We start from the raw sequence: 21,353 nt of genomic DNA, 5'->3' as shown, positions 1-21,353 counted from the left end.
AGGACGGTAGAATCGACGCAACGCTTAAGAAAGGAGCTTCCCGTTCGGAACGCTTCACGCGAATGTTCAGCGAGGGAGATTAATTTGTTAAGCAAGAATTGTTTTACGAACCCTTGTGGAATCGACTCCCTCGACCAACGCTCTAGTTCTCTCGGTCGCTTTCACGGTAACCTTCAACACCCCATCCACGTAGACGTGATAGGACTCGAGCTGGTGCGTATTTTCGGGCGGCGTCCAGCCGATTAGGACGCTCTTGTTCAGCTGCCGTTCGAGAGTGAGATGCTGCGGCGCCGGAACTAGGTCCGAAAACAGGTAGACTTCTTCAGGGAAAAAAGACAAGACAAGCCTAGCTGTAACTAAAAATCTTTCGCTATCTAGTTTCGCTAAGCCAGCCTAAATCCATCCAATACTCAACACAGTGCAAGACTCCGTTCGAGATCTGCCTCCGATTGCGACACTCTCTTCTCGCCCCAACGAAACCGAACGGATCTTTTCGCGTTAGTGCCATCAAAACAAGCAAACATGCGTTCAAGACCACCCCTACCTTCGAACGTCGCACAATCGAAGGTCAACTAAACAGGAAGAAAAGCCGATACTTCGCAGACACTCGGTCCCAAGCATCGTGATTGTCTCGTCGAACGAGCGTAACTAACGAGAAATCGTTAGACGCGCAACCACGGTATGCCACATTTTGCGTAACCGCAGAGAACTACTCGACGGACTCGAAATAGCTGAAAGGGGGGTGCGTTGGAACGATGGAACCAGACGCTACAATTACGTCCTACGCTAAATTAATCCATACATCTAGCGGTAGATCAACCGCCGACTGACAGACCGAATCGATACCGATTGAGGCTTCCGGGTGTAAGCCGTGCCCTTCGGATAAGATACTCGTCGGGGGTCAAACGACATATCGATATCAGCGCGGATCTAACCCAAGCCTAATTCGATGCGTAGGTCTGGGTTAGGTCTGAATTAACTTCGAACATACACTACGTACTTAAATAAGAAAATGTCTGCGTTCTCGTTTCACGATAACGACGATGAGAAATATTCACACGCGTGGCTATGCTTCCAACAAAATTCTACTCGACGATGAAAACTATTCCCTTGAAAAAATCGAGCAAACATCGATACCTTGCCTACGATCCTCTAGCGTTCTAAATACGTGACGTTTGAAGCTCAGCGAACAGATTCTATCTAACGCTCTACGTTCTATAATAGATTTAGCTGGATCAAAAACGAATGAAATATTCGTACTTGACGATTCGTACATTCGTAATTACGTGTCTACCATACGTCTAAACGTACATGCTCCGCAGCGAAAGTCAGGACTTGCGTTAGTACGAAGGTCTACTAACCTGGTGGTTCCTGTTCGTCTTCCTCGGCTATGTTCTCCAGTTCCGCGTACGCCGACAGCTCGGCCTGTCGATTTCTGTTGCCTTCCTCCAGAGCTGCCAACTCGAGATCGAAATCCTGCAGGAAGCACTGGGGAAAGAGAGCCGAATCAGAACGTTGGTTGACGCGAACGCTCGTCGAGGAAAGAGTAAATAAGTCGAATCGAGCACGTAGCATTGCAAGCAATTGGAGGGGAACCTATCCTGGACGCGAGGCTGCGTGTAGGTAGAGATAAACAAAGTGTACGTGTCGTAGGGTCGTTGCTCACATTGCTCACTTGGGGGATATTGGTGGATGCGGAATCGTCGACGTCTCTGAGACCCAGCACGGCTTGATGGAACTCCAGCAGATCGTCGCCGACTAATTTCTGGACGAAATTAGCCGGGACGAGGCCTCGTCTGCCATCGAACGATTCCGCGTCGAGGTAACCGTCGGTGTCCGGTTGTCCCCAAACGAGAAGGTAATCACCACCTTGGACGGGCAGTTCCGCTTCCGGATTCTCGTTGGGCGAGTGCTGGAACGGCTCGTAAGTGAAACGAGCTATGTAAACGTAACACCTGCCCTTGCCGGGTATATCCAGCATGTCCACTTGGCCCTCGATTACGGTATTGTCATTGGTCAGTCGATCCAAGGGATTCGATAGTATACTGCTGGGTATCTTTGGCATTTGTCGCGGGCCGAGATAGTGGTGGCCCGTCGTGGTCGCGGTTGGCGAACTGGCGCGCAAACTTTGCTGAATCTGCTGAATGATCGCCTGCTGCTGAAGCTGGTTGGCTTGGGACTGGGCAGAAAGTTGCTGCATCGCTTGGAGGGGATCGCTTATCGCTTGCAGCAAGCCTGTCGAAGTGGTACCTGAAACGGGAGATAGTTTCCTTGTCGCGGGTTTAGCGACTGCGATCGGAACGCGTTAGGATAACCGTTTCGATAATCGTACGCTCGAGGTAAACGTTTCGAGATGGTCACGTTCGAAAGTATAATCGAAAACTTTTGTAAAAGTTTTGCATTCGTAACGAATCTTTCGTTTGTAATACTCGAGAAATGTTTATGGCAATAACTCTGACCGTTACGTTCAGTTTCAGATTTGAATGAATCGTATCAGCTGAATCCGGAGGATTCTCGAAGGACGGCTACCATTAGTGGTTTACTCGTACCTGAGTTGACGCCAGACGTGCCAAAAGCATTGGTCCCGACGGTAGAGTAAGTCGATCCGCTAGTGGCAAAGGTGCTCTGTACACTCGAGTAGGGAAGAACGGTTTGGGGCACGCTGGTGAGCGCGCCCAGGGTGGAATGGAAGGAGCTCGTCGAGTAGGGCGGCAGGGACGACAACGTGGTTTGCGGAATGCTCGTCTGTGGAACCGAGAAATTGTGATGCGACAACTGGGTGTTGAAGGTACTCGCCCCTGTGCTGTAGGTTCCGTTTGGGTGGGATGTTATCGATAAGCTTGGATAAGTCGTTGCCTGCGCACACGTCGTGTTCATTTTTCAAGAAAACAACAAAACGTCGGTATTAATAACGATCCTTGAAAAATACAAATACGTATAAGGAAGACGATTAGACAGGCCTAAACCGTTATTTATCGTACCTCGTCGACGAGAAAATAAATATGTTACGGAAATTAATAATGGTCGGTGTAGATCTTCAACGAAATCTAATTGTTTTCCTTATGAATATAGGCGGGAGTATCAAAAAGTTTTCAGATAGTCCCTACTTGAAATAAATATCAAGATTTCATTTCGTGTACTTTTAGGAACGACTGACTGGAAGATTCGGGAATGCCTTCCAGATGTTCCAACGCTTTCAGAACACGAACCAGCATCCAAAGGGTTCGTGTAGAATGCACTAGACCGGTTTAATTGCAGATTGGTCTGCTATTTTACAGTCGGTGTAATAACTTTTTGATACCACTCCCTTCCTCCTCCTCCTCCCCCCCCCCCCCGCCCCCCGGTAGGGAAATTTTATTCGTACCTGCTGACTTCCGTTGAGCTGATAAGTTTGGGCGGTCTGAGTGGGCTGCGTGTAATGAGGTATTACGCTTTGACTCGACGACGTCAGGTACGTTGTAGAGGCCGGATGCTGCTGCTGCTGTTGTTGTTGCTGCTGGAGCGGCTGCTGATAGGTTTGCGTATGCGGATAACTCTCCTGGTACTGATTACTCGCGAAATGGGTGTGCGCTTGTTGTTGCTTCTGCTGCGTCGGCAGAGCACTCTGAGAATGGGAACTTGGCAAATCGGTGTGAGTTTGCTGGGATTGCTGATACGACTGCATCTTTTGTTGGAAAACGGGCTGCGATTGACTGGTGGAGAGCGACGGGGCTGGCGGAATTGGTTCGCTATAGTGATACGGAGGCCCGTTCGGCGTCAACGGCGGACATCCGGGCATCATTGGCGTCAGGGGCATCGGTGAACCTGCGTACTGTTTTCAATTCTTCGTTTCGGTATGCTTTCAACTTATTTCGAACTTTTGAAATAAATTAGAAATCGTTCTCGCATGTATACCAAACGGTATATAATTTCTGTCGCAGTAGTTTTCAATCTTTATATTTGTTATATTTGATTTTATATTTTCTAATTTATTCCAAAGGTACCATATCTAATTTTTAAGGCCGCAAATCAGAGATGCCCCCATTAACAATGTCTTTCGATATGTTTAATTTCATACGTAAGGCTAACGGATTTTGCGATTCGTTTGCGTCGTTCGGCGGTGTTTACGTTCCGCGACCTGCCCCGTCCCTTGAAACGTTTTTGTAGCCCGGTTCGTGAGCGGCGTAGCTTCTCGTTCCGAATTTCTAACAGTCGCGGTCGAATCGAGTCCCAATACACGCGTATGTTGACATTTGCTTCGAATACGCAGCGAATTAGAGAGAAACGAATCACTCCGAAATGACGTTACCAATGGCTACCAGTGACTTTGTGTATTTCTTGAAAAGTATTTCTTGTGTATTTCTTCCCGAACGGGACAGAAACAAGTGTGTTTTACGTACGTGGCCCAACTGCGATGACATTCCCAAGCTCAAAGCATGCGGATGGGGCGGGTGCTGATGCTGGCCAAGATTAGGAAGATTTTCCGAGCTGGATCGCAGAATGCCCTGCGAAACCGAGGGTTGTTGCGTGGTGATGGTGCTCCGGGAATGGTCCAAATCGTGCAACATCCTACTAGCGCTGCAGGTTAGCGAAAATTAAGTAAAGTTAATCGAGGCTCGACGACGATCGATCGTCCGTGTTCGCGTAAAATATTAAAACACGCGTCAAGGGCTCGAGAGGTTAGTGGAGTACGATGTCAAGGAGCACACACCTATTATCTTGTTCCATCTCCGCTATTATTCTATCGAGTTCGGTACCAGCCGGTGGCCAAGTAGTCGGAACCGCCGAGTGATGACCTACCATCGGCCCTCTGCTTCGAGCACGTCTCAGACTCGTTAGCTCCAAGGACAATTCCTCGTGTCTGACTATTTGTAGCTCCGTTTTCTTTTCAAGTTCTCTTATCTTCGATTGTAGTGCCTCGACCGACTCGGGACCTTGATAGCGTCCTGCTATCTTTTCGCGTAGCTGGTTCTGTGCCTCTGCATGCTGTCTCTCCAAATCCGCCTTTCGAGCTTCCGTTTCACGCATTTGCTGGAATAAAAACATAGCTTCGTGGTCTCGTCGGAGATAAAGTACTAGCTGCGCCCCTCCTCCTCCTTCTCCCCCCCACCCCCACCCCACCCCGTGGAATACTATTTATTTTATGTCTTTACTGTCTTTTGTTTTCCGTAACGTAGACGTTTCAATCGATATTTACCTTCGCACTAGTATAGATTTTTCATTGATATTATTACTCGTCGAAGTGCTCCGAAATGCACGAGTTCGGTTTAATGTGTCGGTGGCATGACCACCTTTAATAACCCTGGAGCCTGGTTGCGAGAACGATGAAAATCATCCGCTCGACGTTACTAATAATAAAAGGTGGCTTTGTATTCCGCATGACCCGAAGGTACGTAGGTATCCGCGGGATCGAACCTTGTCTACGCGAACCCTAACAGATGCTGTCCGACGTTAACGTCAAGTACCCGATTTATTTCGACGAAGAATCAAGCCCTATTCAACGAACGCGCCTGACCTTTATACTCTCTGGACTAGTTTAAATTATTCTCACCCATTGCTTTCACCTATTCACAAATTTCTGCTCAAAAAACCGAATCGAGTAAGTGTTGAGAAATTTACGAAGGGTTAACGAAAACGTCCCTGCAGGTTACGATCTTTTTAATTAAAACGAACGCCGCTAGTGCCGCGTTCAAAATTCGCTTAGAGCATCAATATCTATCGGCTGACGAACATCTCGACGATGTACGCCTTTATCGTCGGCCAGGAGCGGCGTAATAGCGCGAATCTCGGGTCGTCAATGCATCATTATTACGTGCACATTAATTTTGTACGTAATACTCTGGTGGTTCGATTTCATTCCCGTCCCGCGACGCGATCAAACACCATTCGCTACTCGAAACGAGCAACCATTACACGCGCGGGCCGATAGAAACGGGAATAAACAAATTTCTAGGTAAATACTTTCAGAAGTAAGCGATTCAGCTAGAAGTAAAAGTGATTTCAGTTTGTCGATTCTAAAGAGCTAATCTTATTCCGCTCTGTAACCAATCGATTCGAATCGTTTATACTCCCCGACTAGCTGATTCATTCGAGTACGGTAAACAAAATTCTAGTCTCTAATTGTTCGTAATTGACGAGTCGATATCAATCTACTTCATCGACGTGAAATTGTTAACAAGTTTCGACGAATACTTTTATCCATGATTATTTATGAAATTTATATACACCTCGAATTCATGAATTTATTACCCAGGTAAATTCATAAAACGTACCGAAGGTATGGGCTGGATATACCGTAAATAACGAAAGTTAAAATTCCCAGAGACGAGACCGTTGTAATCGATATCGTTCGCTGAAACGTTATACCCTTTAAAGGGATTAAAGGGGAAGAAACCGTTTCAGCGATCGCTCGAAAACAACGAGGGTGAACTGGTTAGAAAAAAAAAAAAGGAAAAAAGAAAAGAAAAAAAGATCGGCGAGACTCACCTCGCGTATGGATTCGAGAACCGGGTCCTGCATGATGGTGGCTTTCGTGGAGGTGGTAATCCCGACAGCAGATCCGGTATCCTGCAGCTGCGGAGCCTGAGGTGCCGTGGAAGCGCCACCTCCAACACCACAGCACTGCAACATCCCTGAAGTCTGAAACCCTCGCCCGTCTTTATCAGGGCCAGTCCCTATCGATCTACCGTGTATCTAGGAGCTATCTTAATTAATTGGCGGCTTTCGCGGGGCCTGCCAGGCTGCACACGACGATCCCCACGATTAGGCGTTAGATTCTCTGGGTGCGAAAGGGAATTCTTTTTTCATCGTGGCCGCCACGATGCCCTAGCTTCCGGGACGAAAATCGACTGAAAATACAGTCGTACCTCTATAACCCCTTTGAATCGAAAGCCTCTGCAGATCGAAGCTTTTCATTTCCCCTTGCAAACTTTCGATAATTCCAAAAAAAAAAAAAAAAAAAAATTGAAAAAAAGAAAAGTTGACTCGAAAATGCGCGTACTCGACACTTGCAAACTACAGATTAGAAGTTATCTTGACTCTTGGGACCTAGAACTGGAATTTAACTGAATGTTACTCTTGGGATCTACAACTCGAATTTATCTCAACTCTATTGCTCTCGTAATCTAAAACTTCTAATTGTCTAAACGTCAATTTACTGCTGTTACTTTCTGTTTCCTAACTTTTAGATTGCTTTACGTTATAACACAGTTTATTTCGTTGGTCCTTGGTCCTATTTCAGTAAAAATTGATAATGGCAACGATCTTGATAAATATACAGTACATCCAAGCACAGTGAAACCACAAATTTTGGTAAATACATCCATCAATATCTATACTATGTTCGTTTAAGAAACTGTAAACTATTCGAAAGCCATGCAAGATTCATTCCTGTCGCTCTCGGAGTCACGTCTATCCAATCATTCGATTCAGTAAATAAAAGCAGACCTCTAAAATCATCCATCGTACTACGTTCGTTCGTAAATGAAAACTAAAAGCTTCGGCGTTCACTCCTATATTTAACATCATTATAGCCTTGGTGAGCTCTTACCCTCGACTTTCATATTTTTTTTTATTTTTACGCTTCCTCTTTAACGCCTTGAAGTCGGTAATATTCCTATTCCTTTTAAATTCGATTCCATTAATACCCCGCGAATAATTATACCGAGGAGGGGCTGAAATTCCCGGGCCAATATTTCCTAGTAACGCAGTTTGTCGATACTGTAATGATGTTAAATATATTTATATCCAGCCAAGCTATCCGGTCCAATTATTATTTTTCATTTCCCTTCGGCCTCGACTTACCGAGATCTAAATTTACTCGTTTACTCTCCTCGCGCTTATACCCGTGAAAAACAAAAAAGGTACATTTGTCCCATTCAACCCTCCGCGGAAACGCCAGCCAATGGAACCCGAGTTTTCCGATGGAATATCATCTTCAAGAACAAAATCTATTGTAAGGAAAAAGAATGAAAGATCATCCCTGGAAGGAATTCCGACTCGTATCGGGTTGGACGTTTCAGTCAGCCTTCGACTGAAGTAAAAATTACTCGACGCTGTTCGTCAAATGATTTTCAAGCATTTCGAGAGACGGTTGTGTAAAGAGACGTAAAATTTTTTACGAAATTCAGGAGGAAAGATATTTTTGTATTACTCGATTAACGCGTTGATTGTCGATCAGAAGATAACTCGTAGTTAACATGTCGTAATCGCGACCCTCGGGGGCTGTAGCGGTGTTTTTTAAAACTACGGCACGGGCTTAGCAACCCCGAGGTACCCGAGCTAGAGGGGGGCCAGCGGGCCCCAATAGATGAGAAGTAAGAAATACTGCAAACAGTATTAAAACACTAGAGTTTTTAATAATATAATATCATTGAATCAAGTAAGCTTTTTACACTGGACTCGTGAAAAGTACAGTAACGCTTTAATTTAAAAAAGGAAAAAGATAATTTTCAAGCCTCGCGTACGTCGCAATGCACGAGGTTAATCCGAGTCTGATCTTTCTTTCTCTGTAAAACACTAGCCTACCGTTGCGCCGACCTATCTAGGTAAAGGCAGAGCTATTACTTTTCGATCGTGGCGGCGAACAGAGGATTAAAAGGATACCAGAATCAGCATGCCAATGTAGGTAGCGTTCTATACGAATCGCGGTAACGTCGCAACGATTTCCCTGACGATGGCAAGCGCGAGAGGGATGCGCGCGCCTAACCGATCGTCGCATCCTCGTTGCGGCTTTAAAAAGAATCTAGTCGCGTAATAAACGGAGAGCTCGATTCCGAGCTATCGATAACTTTGTTTCCAAATGAGAAATTCACCCGACGGGATTAACGGCAACAGGTTCTCGGGGGAAGTTCCGGTCGAACAGGGTGGGCGAGCACGGGGTGCTGGACACGGGGTGTTTCCTTATGGAGAAAAAAATATACATGTCGAATCGAGTAACCTCCTCCTTTTTCGAAGTCGGTTAAAAATGAATGGATAATGTGCAACGACATTTTGGACCTCGAACTATTTAGTTCTCGAGAAAATCTGCTTTGAAAATTCATTGTCATGCCTCCGTGGGCATAGGAGGAGAATGAATGGTAGATTAATCTTTATTTAAAGAACGAATAAACGCATGGGTAATACACCGAAAATGTCGAACAAGATCCGTGTTGAGTAATTTTGTTTCAGTTGCAGGTCTCGCGGAAGCTGACCTAAGCGTATGACCCAGTACGGTCCGCAACTCCTTCGAGGACTGATTTCTTTCCACTACGGTACGCGTCGGGCTGTCTGACCATAACTCGCTGTTTTCACTTGGGTTGCCGCGAGTAAAGTTCGACGGTGGTCACGGTGTTATTTGTTTTCCGTAAGTATCACCTCCTTGTACCTAGTTGGAAGCAATTAACCAATGCGCTCCATTGGAAATCCAATAAAAACTATTCCTGTAGAGTTAGCCGCGTCAAACTTTTGCAGAATTTGCAGATGCTTCTTTGTAGGGATACGTTATACACAGGGTCTGCTGTTTATCTTTTAGTTGGAGTATTAATTAATTCAAGGTCGAATCTATTTCCAAAACAGTAACAAAATTTAGATAGGAAAGTTTGTTTTTTCTTATTTCAAGGATTTTTTACTTGAAAAATGATTTTGTTCGCGAACGTCTGACCAGCGCAAGTAGAAACAGCCAACGATATACAGACATATATCGAATTAGAGGAGGAACGAATTTCCTTGGAAGCAGAGTCTTCTACGAAACATTTTTACCTACCATTTTCGATTTATTAGCACGAATCACGGTACGTCCGGTTAAACTACCCACCCTGTACACTCGCCACGATCGAAAGTCGTGGTCTCTATTTCGCTCGGCGACGCGTTCGTGTGCCGATTACCCAGCACACTATTTTTATCGTATTTAACGATGCGTTGACGTTAGATTATGCCCGCACGACCGAGTATTCGAATGCGAAAAATTGTCGAGCGAGAGGTCGGCTCGCGACGAAAAATTTTATATTCCACTTTTTAACCGACCGATTTTATTCAATCTCGTTCGCTCGACGTTTACAACGATACGTAACAAAATTCACTTTCGAATATAATTGGAAAAATTTTGTTCAATTAAAAAGATAGAATACTTTCAATCGCGTAGCGGCTGCTGATAATTCAATATATTCGATCACGCGATGTATTTCCGCTATCATTTCCTTATCGTGTGCCAAGCTCGCTTTTCTGCTCGAAATTATATCGGGTTATTTGATGATCGATAATATGCGTATATTACAAACTCTCGTGTTTAAGTAATCTGATAGGTTTCTTCCTTGCGTCGTTTACGTCGCAGAACGTGCTGCGCGGAGCTTAAATTTTGCTGACAAGATGACAATGTATTATATTTAACCGACGAAGGAAATCCAACCATCGCAACCAACGAACGATTCTTTAGAAAGGAAATATCACCGGAACTCGCGGTTGTTACGCTTTTAAGCGTAAAAGACTCGATAATTCGGTAGAAGGTCTCGTTGAAACATCTAGGGAAGAGTGTGCTGCACGTCTTGCGTAAGTGAAGCACAGTGAAAAAGATTGAAAACGTACTACAACTAGATAATTTTAGGGAAAATTAAAATGTTGCAAGTGTGATTAATTGTACAAATTTCTCCATTTGGATTTGTTCTTTTCAAGACTACATTTCGCGAGGCATTCTGATATTAAAATAACTAGATCGTACATATCTCGTTTGCTACGTACAATTAAAAATTCGTACGCGTTATTATTCGATTCTCAAAATACCCTGAACCCATTTACCAAAGGAAGGAAAGCGGTTACTCGACGCGATACGTCTTTTAAAGTGTCCGAGCGCGGTTACGCTCCTCGAAAAATACAAAAATCCGTGTCGCTCGATAAAACTATTCGCTTCCTATCAGCCTCTCTACGCCGCGACTTCGCTCGATTTCCATCGACACGTTCGGTGGCTCGATTTCACCGGTTTAATTCTCGCACTCGAACAACTCGGTCGCTATAGGGAACGTAAACATGGTAATCTACTGAAAAAATTTCGATCAACGAATAGCGAGACCTAATGGCAAAACCTAGCACACCGTGCTACATCTACTCACGGATGCGCTACTAATTCGGGAACGTACCGTCGGTTTTACATTTTTCGAAATAGATGCACACTGCGATCCCGCGATAACGATATGGCTCTCAGGCCAAATGTCCGTTTGCGTGCCATCGTAGTCGGACAGAATGATACACGGTACGACACCACACGATCTCCCGAAAGACATTGGAATCAAGTTGAATCACGCGACCACGAAGAATATCCGTTAACCCTTCACACTCCACTGGCGCCGTCACGGCGACGTACGCGATACGCACCACATTTCGGATCTGGGATTTATGCGCGACAAGGTAAACTGAATATCTACGAAGCAGATGAAGAAAACGTGTCGCGAAGTAGTTGGCAATCTCGAGCTGGAAAACTTGGGTGCCAGTCGTTGTTTATTATTCAAACGACGTTTCGGCCATGAGGGAGTGCGGCCCTCCTCGGGGGAAGGAAAACCTTAAAGTTATATAGCATGTAAGCGAAACGGTGATACAGTCGAGGAGTATATATACCACGAACTTCGAACGAAGACACTTTCACAAATCAAGCTGACAAGTTTGGTTGGAAAATAATCTGCGACATTAGCCGAATGGTTCAACTTCGAATCGTTAATTTTAGCAGAGGGCCGTACACTCCGATGGTTGACAAAACGTCGTTGGTAGGATGAACAACGATTAACACTGGAACCGTATCGCTCGTGTCCACCAAATAATTCACAACCCGTTCGCGATCGCACACGAGGTCACCGAGAGCGATATTTACAAAGTCGAAACGGAGGAACTTCGAATCGCGAGAAAGGAGACATTCTCGGCGTTCGCGTAACGTCCTCGACTGGTCGAATGAAATTTTCACGGATTGCAAAGGGTTAATTCGCGAAAAGCGCACGACACGCGAACGCTCTCTGGTACGTGTTCCATTCGCTGCGAAATATGTTTCTATATAATATGTGTAGTATGTAGGTCTTCCTAGGAGAAAGAAGGAAGGGAGAGGCTAGGCGTTAGGGGGATGGAAGTGTAACCTACCGATTAATCTGGCAAGAACTCGACGAAGAAACGGTCGAAGTAGGCGAAAGCAACGGGATGGGTAAGCACGGACGGACAGAGACACCGGTACACGCATAGGGACACGTCGAAACAGCGGACCAATGGCCTGGCTTGGTCGTTCAAAGGAAGGACACTCGTTTCGTGGTGCTCGAGATACGATAAAAAATTCAGAAAGGAAACAAATGAAAGTGACCTCTCGACGTTCGGTTTGCTGGAGAAAAGAAGGGTTGACAGGGGGGTGGGGCGGGCGGTCGGAGGACGAAGAAGGAAGGAGAGATTCAGAATGAGTTTCCGTCCGTGGTCGTGGGCACGGGTCGAGTGGCACGGCACTGCTTATTGATCTCACTACCAATGGTACGTAGTATACATGTACACCCGGTGCGCACGGGACATCACTGCACGACGATACGTAGGGCATCCACTGTATCACTATCAACCGCCTATCGTTATCGCCACGAGTACCAACAACGACGGCACCAATAACCATTCGAGTTGGTCCGTCGAAATTTCCATCCTCAACGATGACTACCAGGCCACCACCGTCTCCTTTTCCTCACTGACACTCTTCTTTAGGTTACTTCCTCTCACTGGGTCACGTTTATCCGCGATTTGCCCCGATTCTCCCGGTTCGTTCGTACCCTCGATTACTCAACTATCTTTGCTCGTCGCGACGATACCGCGACAGAGGCCACCGACACCTCGGATCATTCAAGAAACACGATTTTTTCGACGACGTTTACCAGACCTCGAGGCGAACCGGACTCGACACTTTTATCGATGCACTCCGACACTTTGTGACATATAACGAAACTTCTCTCCCTTTCTCTCGCTCAGCAGAAACACACGCATACCCTTTCTCTCATTCTCGCCCCCACCCCTTTCCTTCGTATTCCTTAATTTTCGTCAGGCACCAAGACCAACAAACTTCTCTCTCTCTCTCTCTCTCTCTCTCTCTCTCTCTCTCTCTCTCTCTCTCTCTCTTTTTCTCTCTATCAGTCTCTCGCCTTCGATTCTTTTTCTTCTTCCTCTCTAATCATTCGAACTTACACAATCTCTCGTTCGGCTACGTTCACGCTCTCTTTTTCCTTTCGGTTCTTTTCGTTTCTTTCGTTTGCCACGGGACGAACGACACTTACGATGACCGAGTCGAAGCGATTGTGGCAGGCCAGGGCTGCTGCTGCTGATGAGCCGAACGTCACGGGACTTGCGAGCTTTTTCACTCGGCTATCATCCCGTACAAGCCCCAAGATCTGCTCGACCGTGGAAGGCAGGCGGCAGGGCTGCTGGAAAACGGGGGAGGAGGAATATTCCCTCGGCCACCGGAGAAAGGGGCGAGCTGGTGGGGGTTAGACACCGATTCCGGTGGGGGTTGGTACCCCGTGGTGGGAATGGAGGGATAGGGAAAAAGGGAGAAAGAGAGGGAGAGGAGGTAGCAAGAAGAAGGGCTGCAGCTGGAAAACCGAGTCAGGGGTAGGGACTCCCGTCACCACCAGATATGGGTCACTCTGCGATCGATGCCGATACAGACCCCCTTCACCGCTAGGGATCGCTTGCGATCGCTTACGTCATTTCTACGCTGCCGTAGCATCCTAACCTACGCTTCCTTTCTTCACGATTCTCTTCGCCGCCCCCTTACCGTGCTTTCTTTCCTAATGAACTCGATTCACCTCGCGCGATGCCGATATATCTAACGCGATAACGGTGGCGTTGTCACCAACATCGAGCGAACCGATCGACGGAAATACGCTTTCGATCGTGGTAAATTAAACATGGCGTATCGCGACAGCTGGCACGACGAACGCGCGATACCACCCTGAAAGTCTAGCGGACTCGACAGGATGGTTCGTCTCGCTGCTACACGGGGGTGTAGCTTTCACAAAAGACCAATCAATACGCGCGAGACGATTCACCGATCTTTCCCTCTCCTTTTACTCTTCAACCGTCTTCCCTTCTCTTCCGCTCTGCCTTGCCCTCTCCCTTCCTCGTTTTCTCGCCCTCCGGTGCTTTCTTTCCTCGTTGGCTCTCTTTTTCCTCCACCCACCTCTGGCTGTCTACCTTCGTCGGTTTCTCCGCACACCACCCTCCCTAACCCCCTTCGAATCTACTTTCCCTCTTCGATAGCCGTTCCGCGCCCTATCGTTTTTACTTTTCCTAAAAGAGGCAATTAAACTATTCGTAATAACGTGGGATTACGAAAAGCTTCGAGGGCGCACGTGAATTTTCTGATCCGTCGATTGTCGGGACCAACCCCTTCCACACCCTCGCCCATCCCTCCTACGTACCCTCGCGAACCAACATATACGTAACCGGTCCAACACCGTACGAGAATTTCCATCGAAAAGCGCCCTTCTTGCCTCTAGTCGCAACGTCGTTACATCAACGTTTCTAACGTGATTTTACGTTGCAACAGAAAGGCTCTCTCACTTACAAAGCGTGTAGGATTAAAGTCAATCATCGATCGATTCTACTCTGTCGTCACATTTTAGGACCTCTTCAAGGGTTTAAAGTTCAATAGTAACACTACAATGGAGAGTCCGACCATTCTTTCGTCAATGAATACGTAACAGAGAGGAATCGTTTTATTATTTCTAAAAAGGGCCAATTTGCACAGCCGTGAATAAATTATTGATCGTTACTCAAATGCAACCTTGCCCATGGCTGGGTGAAATTACAAAGGTCTCGCAACGTTGTCGAGGGGAAAAAATCGTGAGGCAAGGGTCGTGGCGTGGACGACACAGCCCTGACCGAAGCGCAGGCGTCCGTGCTATCGCGTGACGTCACGAGTCTAAGGCACGGGGCGTTATACGCTTATCAATGAACGTACGACGCCTACGCGGATACCTGTTCTCTAGCGGCAAACACCCTCCCTTACCCACTCTTCCTTCTACACCCCATACGTTCTGCCTTCGTGTGTCTCTCCATTCTACCCAACTCTTGCGTCTGATCAAACGCTGACTTCTTCTACTTTTTTTCCACGGGCGTCCGTCGTCCCTCGATTTCTTTTTCAACAGGCGCATGTATCTTGATTTTCTTATTGGTCCGGAATAGGCTCTGGACACGAGTGGATCTTTCTCATTGAGTAATTCCACCTCGAATCGATCGACGCGACTTTTCTCTGACACCGAAACAACTCGTAAACCACTGAACGGTCGAAATAAAATTAACAGAAATTTGTTGATTGATTGAATTCATTTATTGAAAAGTGACGTGGGTGTTTGAATCCTGAGGATCTGTCTCTATTTTAATAATGTTTGATCGGAGGTGTGGTCTTCTCGAGGAAGGTACCGTGCGGAGATAAAAAAGTGGCTAATGTGTCTGCTTGGTGGGAGTATCATCTACTCGATTGTAATATAGAGTTCTATATTATAGACTGTGGATTTCATGCATTTGTGACTGTACAGTAACACGGTGAACGTACACAAATTTTATAATTAATATAACGACATTGTTATTTCGTTTTGAATAAGATTGATTCGAATCGATAGGCCCGATCGGATGAAACCTTTATCGATCGTTCTTTTCGAACGCGTACTTTTGGTAATCGAGGAATGCTGCGAGAGAAACGTACATGGAACGTCGCGTCGGTGGCACTCGTTTTGACGTCAAAAGTGGATACATAGACGGTTCTCTGGCTCTTTGGCACGAGACTCCAAACTGCGCGCTTTTATGTTTCTCCTTTTTCTGCTCTGTTCACGCGGTGTAAAGTTACTTTAAGGTGCATACGTTTCGTTTAAACGGTGTCATATATCGTCGCCGCGACGGAAATACTACCCTCGTTCTCCTATCGTTGATTTTTGTTCAATGAACCTTTGTGTCGGAACCATCGCGGAAATTTCTACGAGCACGCATCCGCGTACGAGCGTGTAACACCCTATATCAATCAACCCCTCACCCTTGTTTCGTCTACTTTTGTCTCGTTCTATTCTTCCCACCCTCTCCTATCGTCTCGTGTCTTTTCTACCTCTCCCGAAACCACCCCTCGATGTCCATCCCATTTCTCAACCTCCTCCACGATTCTCGTTTTATCTCCTTTCATGTATCGGTGCAATTTATAAGCCTGCCAATAACACTTTGTACTTAATACGATAGAGCTTCGATAGCTGTATCGTTATAATTTTGTCGGCACAGAAAGATCCATTTTCATCCAACGAATTGTCTTCCTGTAAATTAAATCGAAATTATTTCATTATTCCTATCAGTTATCATTTCACTTTCTTTTATCAAATAACTTCTGTAAAAACATTATCCGGCAGCTTAATCCCCTCGTGAGATATGTAACAATTTCAATTTAAAAGAAACATCTGTACATAATTCAAAGCTGATGATATCGTGCGGGAATTACTGAAAAAACTCGTTCCTGTTCGTTTATCTTTTCAAGATCGTTATCGAATGTTTGCAATTAACGTTTCATTTACAAAGTTGCACAACGTTTTACCGATTGACAGTGCAACGTGACACTTTACCGACCGTCAGTGCAACGTAACCTTTTACCGACCAGTGGACACCCTCGAGTGTTCCCATCGTTACATGAATTATGAAATATCGTATAAATATTAATAAAAAAAAAAAACGTTATGTCGTACAACGGCAATATTAAAAAAATAAAAAAATATTATTGAATTCAATCGTACGTCCAACGATTACAGGTCAGGGAAGTGATAAGAATGCGACTACGTTTCTTCTTCGTCTTTTTTATTCAAGTACAAACGAGTTGTAACAGTATTAACGCTTCTTCTGTCGTTATACGTAATTATCACGTAGCCCAGACAAGTTTCGCGGACTTGCGCGGTTCAACAACCTGGCATCGCGACGTCGAACAACACGCGCCCTGTAACGCGCGCTTTCGGCGTCGTGTCCTTCTCTGATTCGACGCAGCGAAAGCGACACGAGTCGCGTCTACTTCACCTGGCCTTTGTATCGTCCATTTGTGCCGTAGCGAGTAGAGGTTAGTTACGAGCGACGATCGAAACGAGTGTGTGGGTTATTACGGCTCTGATTAGTGACAAGATAACGCTTCCCCGCTCGTAGCTGTATTTATAAACAATACAACCACCGTATTCGTCGTACGTAATTCACTTACGTACAGGAACATTGCAGCAAACGAGCATCGTTTACTTTCTTTGACATTTCAAACCAGATCCTTTTTCCAAGAAAGGAATAATTCCATAGTTTTCTGTCGATTGTATCATGCTTCCATCGATCGCAATTATTTTTCTTGTTATCGGAATCGCCGTTGCCGAGGACTGCAAAGGATGCGTCTCCCTGGACTCGTATTCCTTCGACAAGGTACTTCTGCTTTCACATATCTTCGTTAGAGGTACAGGTTGTTCTCGTGGAATCGCCAAGTTCGTTTGAATTTAAAGAACCAAGGGATGGATAAACGATAATTCGATCGTTTGGTTGTTTACTTTTGTTTTCTTCACTCGTCGGCTAGATAGTCCGTTGCCGTGGTTACAGGACGCTTAACCTATTCATTGCTAGATTATTTGACGATACGCAGACCGCGAATTTTATGCTAACTTAAACACAGTAATAACTTCGATTACATAATCACGCAAATCGACTAACATACTTGCAAACTATTACATCTATTAATTATTTAAAAAATGCCAGTCTATAATCGATACTAGAATATCGTACGACAAACACGACGTATTACATATTGACGTTTTATGTCGAGACGTAATGCACATGTCAAACGTCGTCGATAAAAGTCGAATAAAATATTTCTAATGCACCGCAGGTAATTCCTAAATTCAAAGCCGCGGTAGTGAAGTTTGACGTGGCATATCCATACGGAGACAAGCACGAGCAATACTCGCAAATAGCCGCAACCACGAAGGATGCGTACGATTTCCTCGTAGCGGAAGTCAAAGTGAAAGACTATGGCAACAAAGACAATTCCGATCTTGCTGAACGTTATAAGATAAAAACAGAGTCGTTTCCCGCGGTTCTTCTGTTCTTGCAAGGCAAAACGGAACCAATTCCGTTCGTTGCCGATAAGCCAACCGATTTCACGGCGGATAATATTAAGCGATTCATTAAAACGAAATCGAGCGTGTACCTTGGTCTACCCGGTTGCGTGGAACAATTGGACAGACTCGCGGAGGAATTCAAGTCCAGCGGAGAGAAAGAGAGGAAGGTAACGTTTTCGCTATTAAATGACGCAATTTACAGTATTATTGAAAAGCACGTATAATGATCCTTTATTTCATAGGAAATATTAAACAAAGCTAAAGTCTTCGAGGAAACGTTGCCTGACGCGCAACGCGCCGCAGCCAAAGTTTATGTTAAGACTATGGAAAGAATATTAGAAAAGGGGGATGTATTCGTTCAAACAGAACAAACGAGAATAGAGGGTATCTTGAAAGGAAAACTATCCAATGAAAAGAAACGAACAATGGAGGAGAAACGCAATATCCTCCATTCATTCCTGTACAAAGATGAATTATGAAGATAGTACAAATTGTCTCATATGTGCTTCTTGGAAAGATATCATATCGAGTTAACATCAAACATCTACCGATTATTTTAAATGTGATATTTTACACTTATTTCTCGCAACTTAAAACTGCGATACATGAAACGAAAATTTCGTTTACATTTACTCGAAACATTCCAATACTCCAGACTGTAATTTATATAATTGTGAAAAAGGATTTTAAAAATTCGGTTAGAAAAAAATAAAATATAACGTAAAAGCAGTTTCAGATCTCTGTAAACTAAATGTAACCATAAACAATTACATTTTGATATTAATTATTTCAAGCTTCGTACAGAAACAGGAACATATATGTGATATATGTATTGCCTATTTATATGAAATTATATTTAAAGGAAATCTAATAAGATCGTTCGTCGAATAAATTACCGTATATTCGAAATTAGATAGCCGTTCTGTTTATTAACTTCTTAATTTCATCGAATTTAAGATTTCTGTTCGCTATATTTTTTTTATAGTATAAATGCTAAAACATCATCCATTAAAAAATCACAGTTAACGTACAACGTTCGTATAAATATTGTCTTATTCATAAATCGAAAATTTATGTCACCTGTCTATTAACGTTATTGCTAACAAATTTTCCTATGTTATGTTCGATGCTCAAATACTTAAATGTATGCATGCGTGTATGTTTACATCGGAATGTAGAATTATAAGTAACATCTGTTTTACCAGAATATAATTTACTTTTTTCCCTCTACATCCTTAACTTCTAATTGTTCGAGTTCCTTGGATACCTTTTCCATACTTTCTTCATTTTTTATTTGCTTCAGAGATTCTTCCAGTTTCTCAATTTCATTATTTTCAATCTTTAAACTTCCTCCTCCCACCTGTTTTTTTCCTTGATCTTCGTTGTCGGTACTTTCACTATAACTTACATCACTAGAAGGTTCACTATCACTTTCAATGTGTTTTTCAACCATGTTATTTTTCCCAGCATAGATCTCGCACTCTGAGCTTACTATTTTCTTTGCTTTTTCAAATGCTTCTTTCCAAACCGATGCATCTTTAACAAAGAGAGACATTAACAAAGAATAATTCTTGATCATTTTCATTTTTTAATATTAATATACTTACTTTCTGCATTTGCAAACCGTATAGCAAGGAACTCTGGCTTAAGCTGTTCATCCGCGTAATCAGCGAGTACGCTCCATACCCATGCTCTATCGCTACCACAATTTGGCTTTAATTCCATCCAGGGTGTTACAAAATGATTAGCACAAATTTTAAACGTCTTATCTCTACGCATTACAACTCTCACTGTATTTTTTATTTTGTGTCTTAACAATTTTACTTCTCCAGTCCCACGTTCTTTCCATTCAGCAGGGTTGTTGGATGAATCATAACGATACAATTTTGCTCTCCTGTGGATAAAATATATATATGTATAACAACTACAAATACATAAAGCAGGAATCCATAATTATAGGGAGCCAGAATTACATTCGTATCATTTCAACTTCATCCTCTTCATTGCTGGATACTTCTACTAAAGGTAATGAAATAATTGGCTCAAAATGTATGTCACTTTCGTTAGTCTCTTCCTCGTTGTCTTGTGTTTCACAATTAGCGCTCTTCGCGTCGACATGATCTCCGTTTAACTGGAACATGGAATAAACTATTATATTTGTTTCAATCAAACATTAAAAAAAATTAATTTATCAGTTTTTATAAAAGTATTTAGCATTCTTAAGAGTATCTGTTTCTATTTAACAATTCCTTTCGTGTCGTTTGAAAACAATAAAATATTTTATAAACGAACATGTTATGCTGGTGTGCTGTGCTTTGTTTCTAAACGGACGCGACAATATAACCTTCAACATCATTTTTAAACTTATAAACAAATAATGATAAACTTTCTTCCTTAAAGTACCGAATAACGATAATGTACAACTGCGGAAAGAAATATATTTACCACGTTTTCTGGCATTTTGTTCGAGATCCGCAAAATAAGTTCGCCAATCAATTATCAAATACCGCCAACTTTGACCTGTTTGATAGCAAATCACGATATTGCGCGTACGACTCCATAATAATTCATAGATGGTGTTTAAATGGTAACCGTTTAGTAAAATCGAATTATAATGGATGAAAATTATAGGGGATATGCATTTTAAGGTAAATAACTAATTCAAATCATTTGTTTATAAATATTGTATCTTTCAACTTATTCTAAAACATAAGATAAACAATATATTTATTGTATAGTATTCAATTGCGAGAAATAGTTGCCACCTAGTGGTGCAAAGGTCGAATTAATTAGAGTTTAGTCAACACCTCTATCGAGAAAACGCCCAAGCTAGTCGCCGATTAGTTCCTACAGGCACCACTAAATGGCGCCATTTGTTTCGATCATGTAGCCACCGTTACATGATCCACACCTGGTAAATTGTTATTTCGATATCGACTAAACAGTGGTTATATTGCCGCGGTTGTAGGACCACCTCTGCGCCTATGTGATGCCAACCGAACCGACAAAACGCCTACAACAGGTTGCCGCATACTGGGGGCATCCCTGCGCCTACGAGATGGCAACCGATCCGACAAACCGGCCATCATGGGTTGCTGCATACTAGGGGCACCACTGCGTCTACGAGTTAACAACCGAATCAAGAATCCCAGGAAATGAAGGGAAATTAAAGTGAAATGTCATAGAAAATGATGTGAAATTAAAAGTATATATGTTAAGAAATGAAGGGAAATCAAAGGAAAAAGTGCCAGGAAATGAAAGAAAATTAATGGGAAAAGTACCAGT

At 43.8% G+C, this 21,353-nt stretch overlaps 3 protein-coding genes across 14 annotated transcripts in view; 1 reads left to right on the top strand and 2 right to left on the bottom strand.

The window, feature by feature from the left end:
* Positions 1-13,957, bottom strand: part of LOC128874087 (RIMS-binding protein 2) — a 29,846-nt gene extending 15,889 nt beyond the window's left edge. Inside the window, exons 1-10 of one of the 11 annotated variants that reach the window (XM_054118400.1) lie at positions 13,730-13,957; positions 11,088-11,334; positions 6,466-6,600; positions 4,691-5,010; positions 4,380-4,557; positions 3,365-3,811; positions 2,550-2,856; positions 1,667-2,250; positions 1,362-1,488; positions 112-320 (exon numbers count right to left, since the gene is read on the bottom strand). In XM_054118400.1, the coding sequence (XP_053974375.1) occupies positions 112-320; positions 1,362-1,488; positions 1,667-2,250; positions 2,550-2,856; positions 3,365-3,811; positions 4,380-4,557; positions 4,691-5,010; positions 6,466-6,600; positions 11,088-11,231 (2,451 nt within the window). In that variant the 5' untranslated portion in view covers positions 11,232-11,334; positions 13,730-13,957. The other 10 variants (XM_054118399.1, XM_054118398.1, XM_054118405.1 and 7 more) reach the window with 10 other exon arrangements.
* Positions 12,430-19,298, top strand: LOC128874100 (endoplasmic reticulum resident protein 29). Of its 2 annotated transcripts, none has more exons than XM_054118429.1 (3): positions 12,430-12,447; positions 17,837-18,235; positions 18,311-19,298. In XM_054118429.1, the coding sequence occupies exons 1-3, from the start codon at positions 12,445-12,447 to the stop codon at positions 18,545-18,547; spliced, it is 639 nt and encodes a 212-aa protein (XP_053974404.1). In that variant the 5' UTR covers positions 12,430-12,444; the 3' UTR covers positions 18,548-19,298. The 2 variants fall into 2 exon arrangements, with proteins under 2 accessions (XP_053974404.1, XP_053974403.1); XM_054118428.1 differs by lacking the exon at positions 12,430-12,447 and adding an exon at positions 15,041-17,379.
* On the bottom strand, positions 19,104-20,654 carry LOC128874099 (ran-specific GTPase-activating protein-like). Its single transcript, XM_054118427.1, has 4 exons — positions 20,514-20,654; positions 20,042-20,199; positions 19,676-19,962; positions 19,104-19,604 (listed from the first exon to the last, which is right to left on the bottom strand). The coding sequence occupies exons 1-4, from the start codon at positions 20,526-20,528 to the stop codon at positions 19,282-19,284; spliced, it is 783 nt and encodes a 260-aa protein (XP_053974402.1). The 5' UTR covers positions 20,529-20,654; the 3' UTR covers positions 19,104-19,281.
* Positions 20,655-21,353: the final 699 nt, after the last annotated feature.

The sequence above is a fragment of the Hylaeus volcanicus genome, chromosome 3 (genome assembly GCF_026283585.1).
Source record: "Hylaeus volcanicus isolate JK05 chromosome 3, UHH_iyHylVolc1.0_haploid, whole genome shotgun sequence".
Classification (NCBI taxonomy): Eukaryota; Metazoa; Arthropoda; class Insecta; order Hymenoptera; family Colletidae; genus Hylaeus; species Hylaeus volcanicus.
The sequence above is the reverse complement of the archived record's forward strand: the minus strand, read 5'-3'. Positions and strand labels throughout refer to the sequence as shown.

Excerpts from the sequence above, each read along its gene's own strand:
- LOC128874100 (XM_054118428.1), top strand. The coding sequence starts at position 17,281 with ATGCTTCCATCGATCGCAATTATTTTTCTTGTTATCGGAATCGCCGTT. Across the intron at positions 17,380-17,836 it reads ACTCGTATTCCTTCGACAAG|GTAATTCCTAAATTCAAAGC; the intron begins GTACTTCTGCTT and ends AATGCACCGCAG. Across the intron at positions 18,236-18,310 it reads GCGGAGAGAAAGAGAGGAAG|GAAATATTAAACAAAGCTAA; the intron begins GTAACGTTTTCG and ends TTTATTTCATAG.
- LOC128874099 (XM_054118427.1), bottom strand. Across the intron at positions 19,963-20,041 it reads GAAGTTGAAATGATACGAAT|GAGAGCAAAATTGTATCGTT; the intron begins GTAATTCTGGCT and ends TTTTATCCACAG. Across the intron at positions 19,605-19,675 it reads ACGGTTTGCAAATGCAGAAA|ATGCATCGGTTTGGAAAGAA; the intron begins GTAAGTATATTA and ends TCTTTGTTAAAG.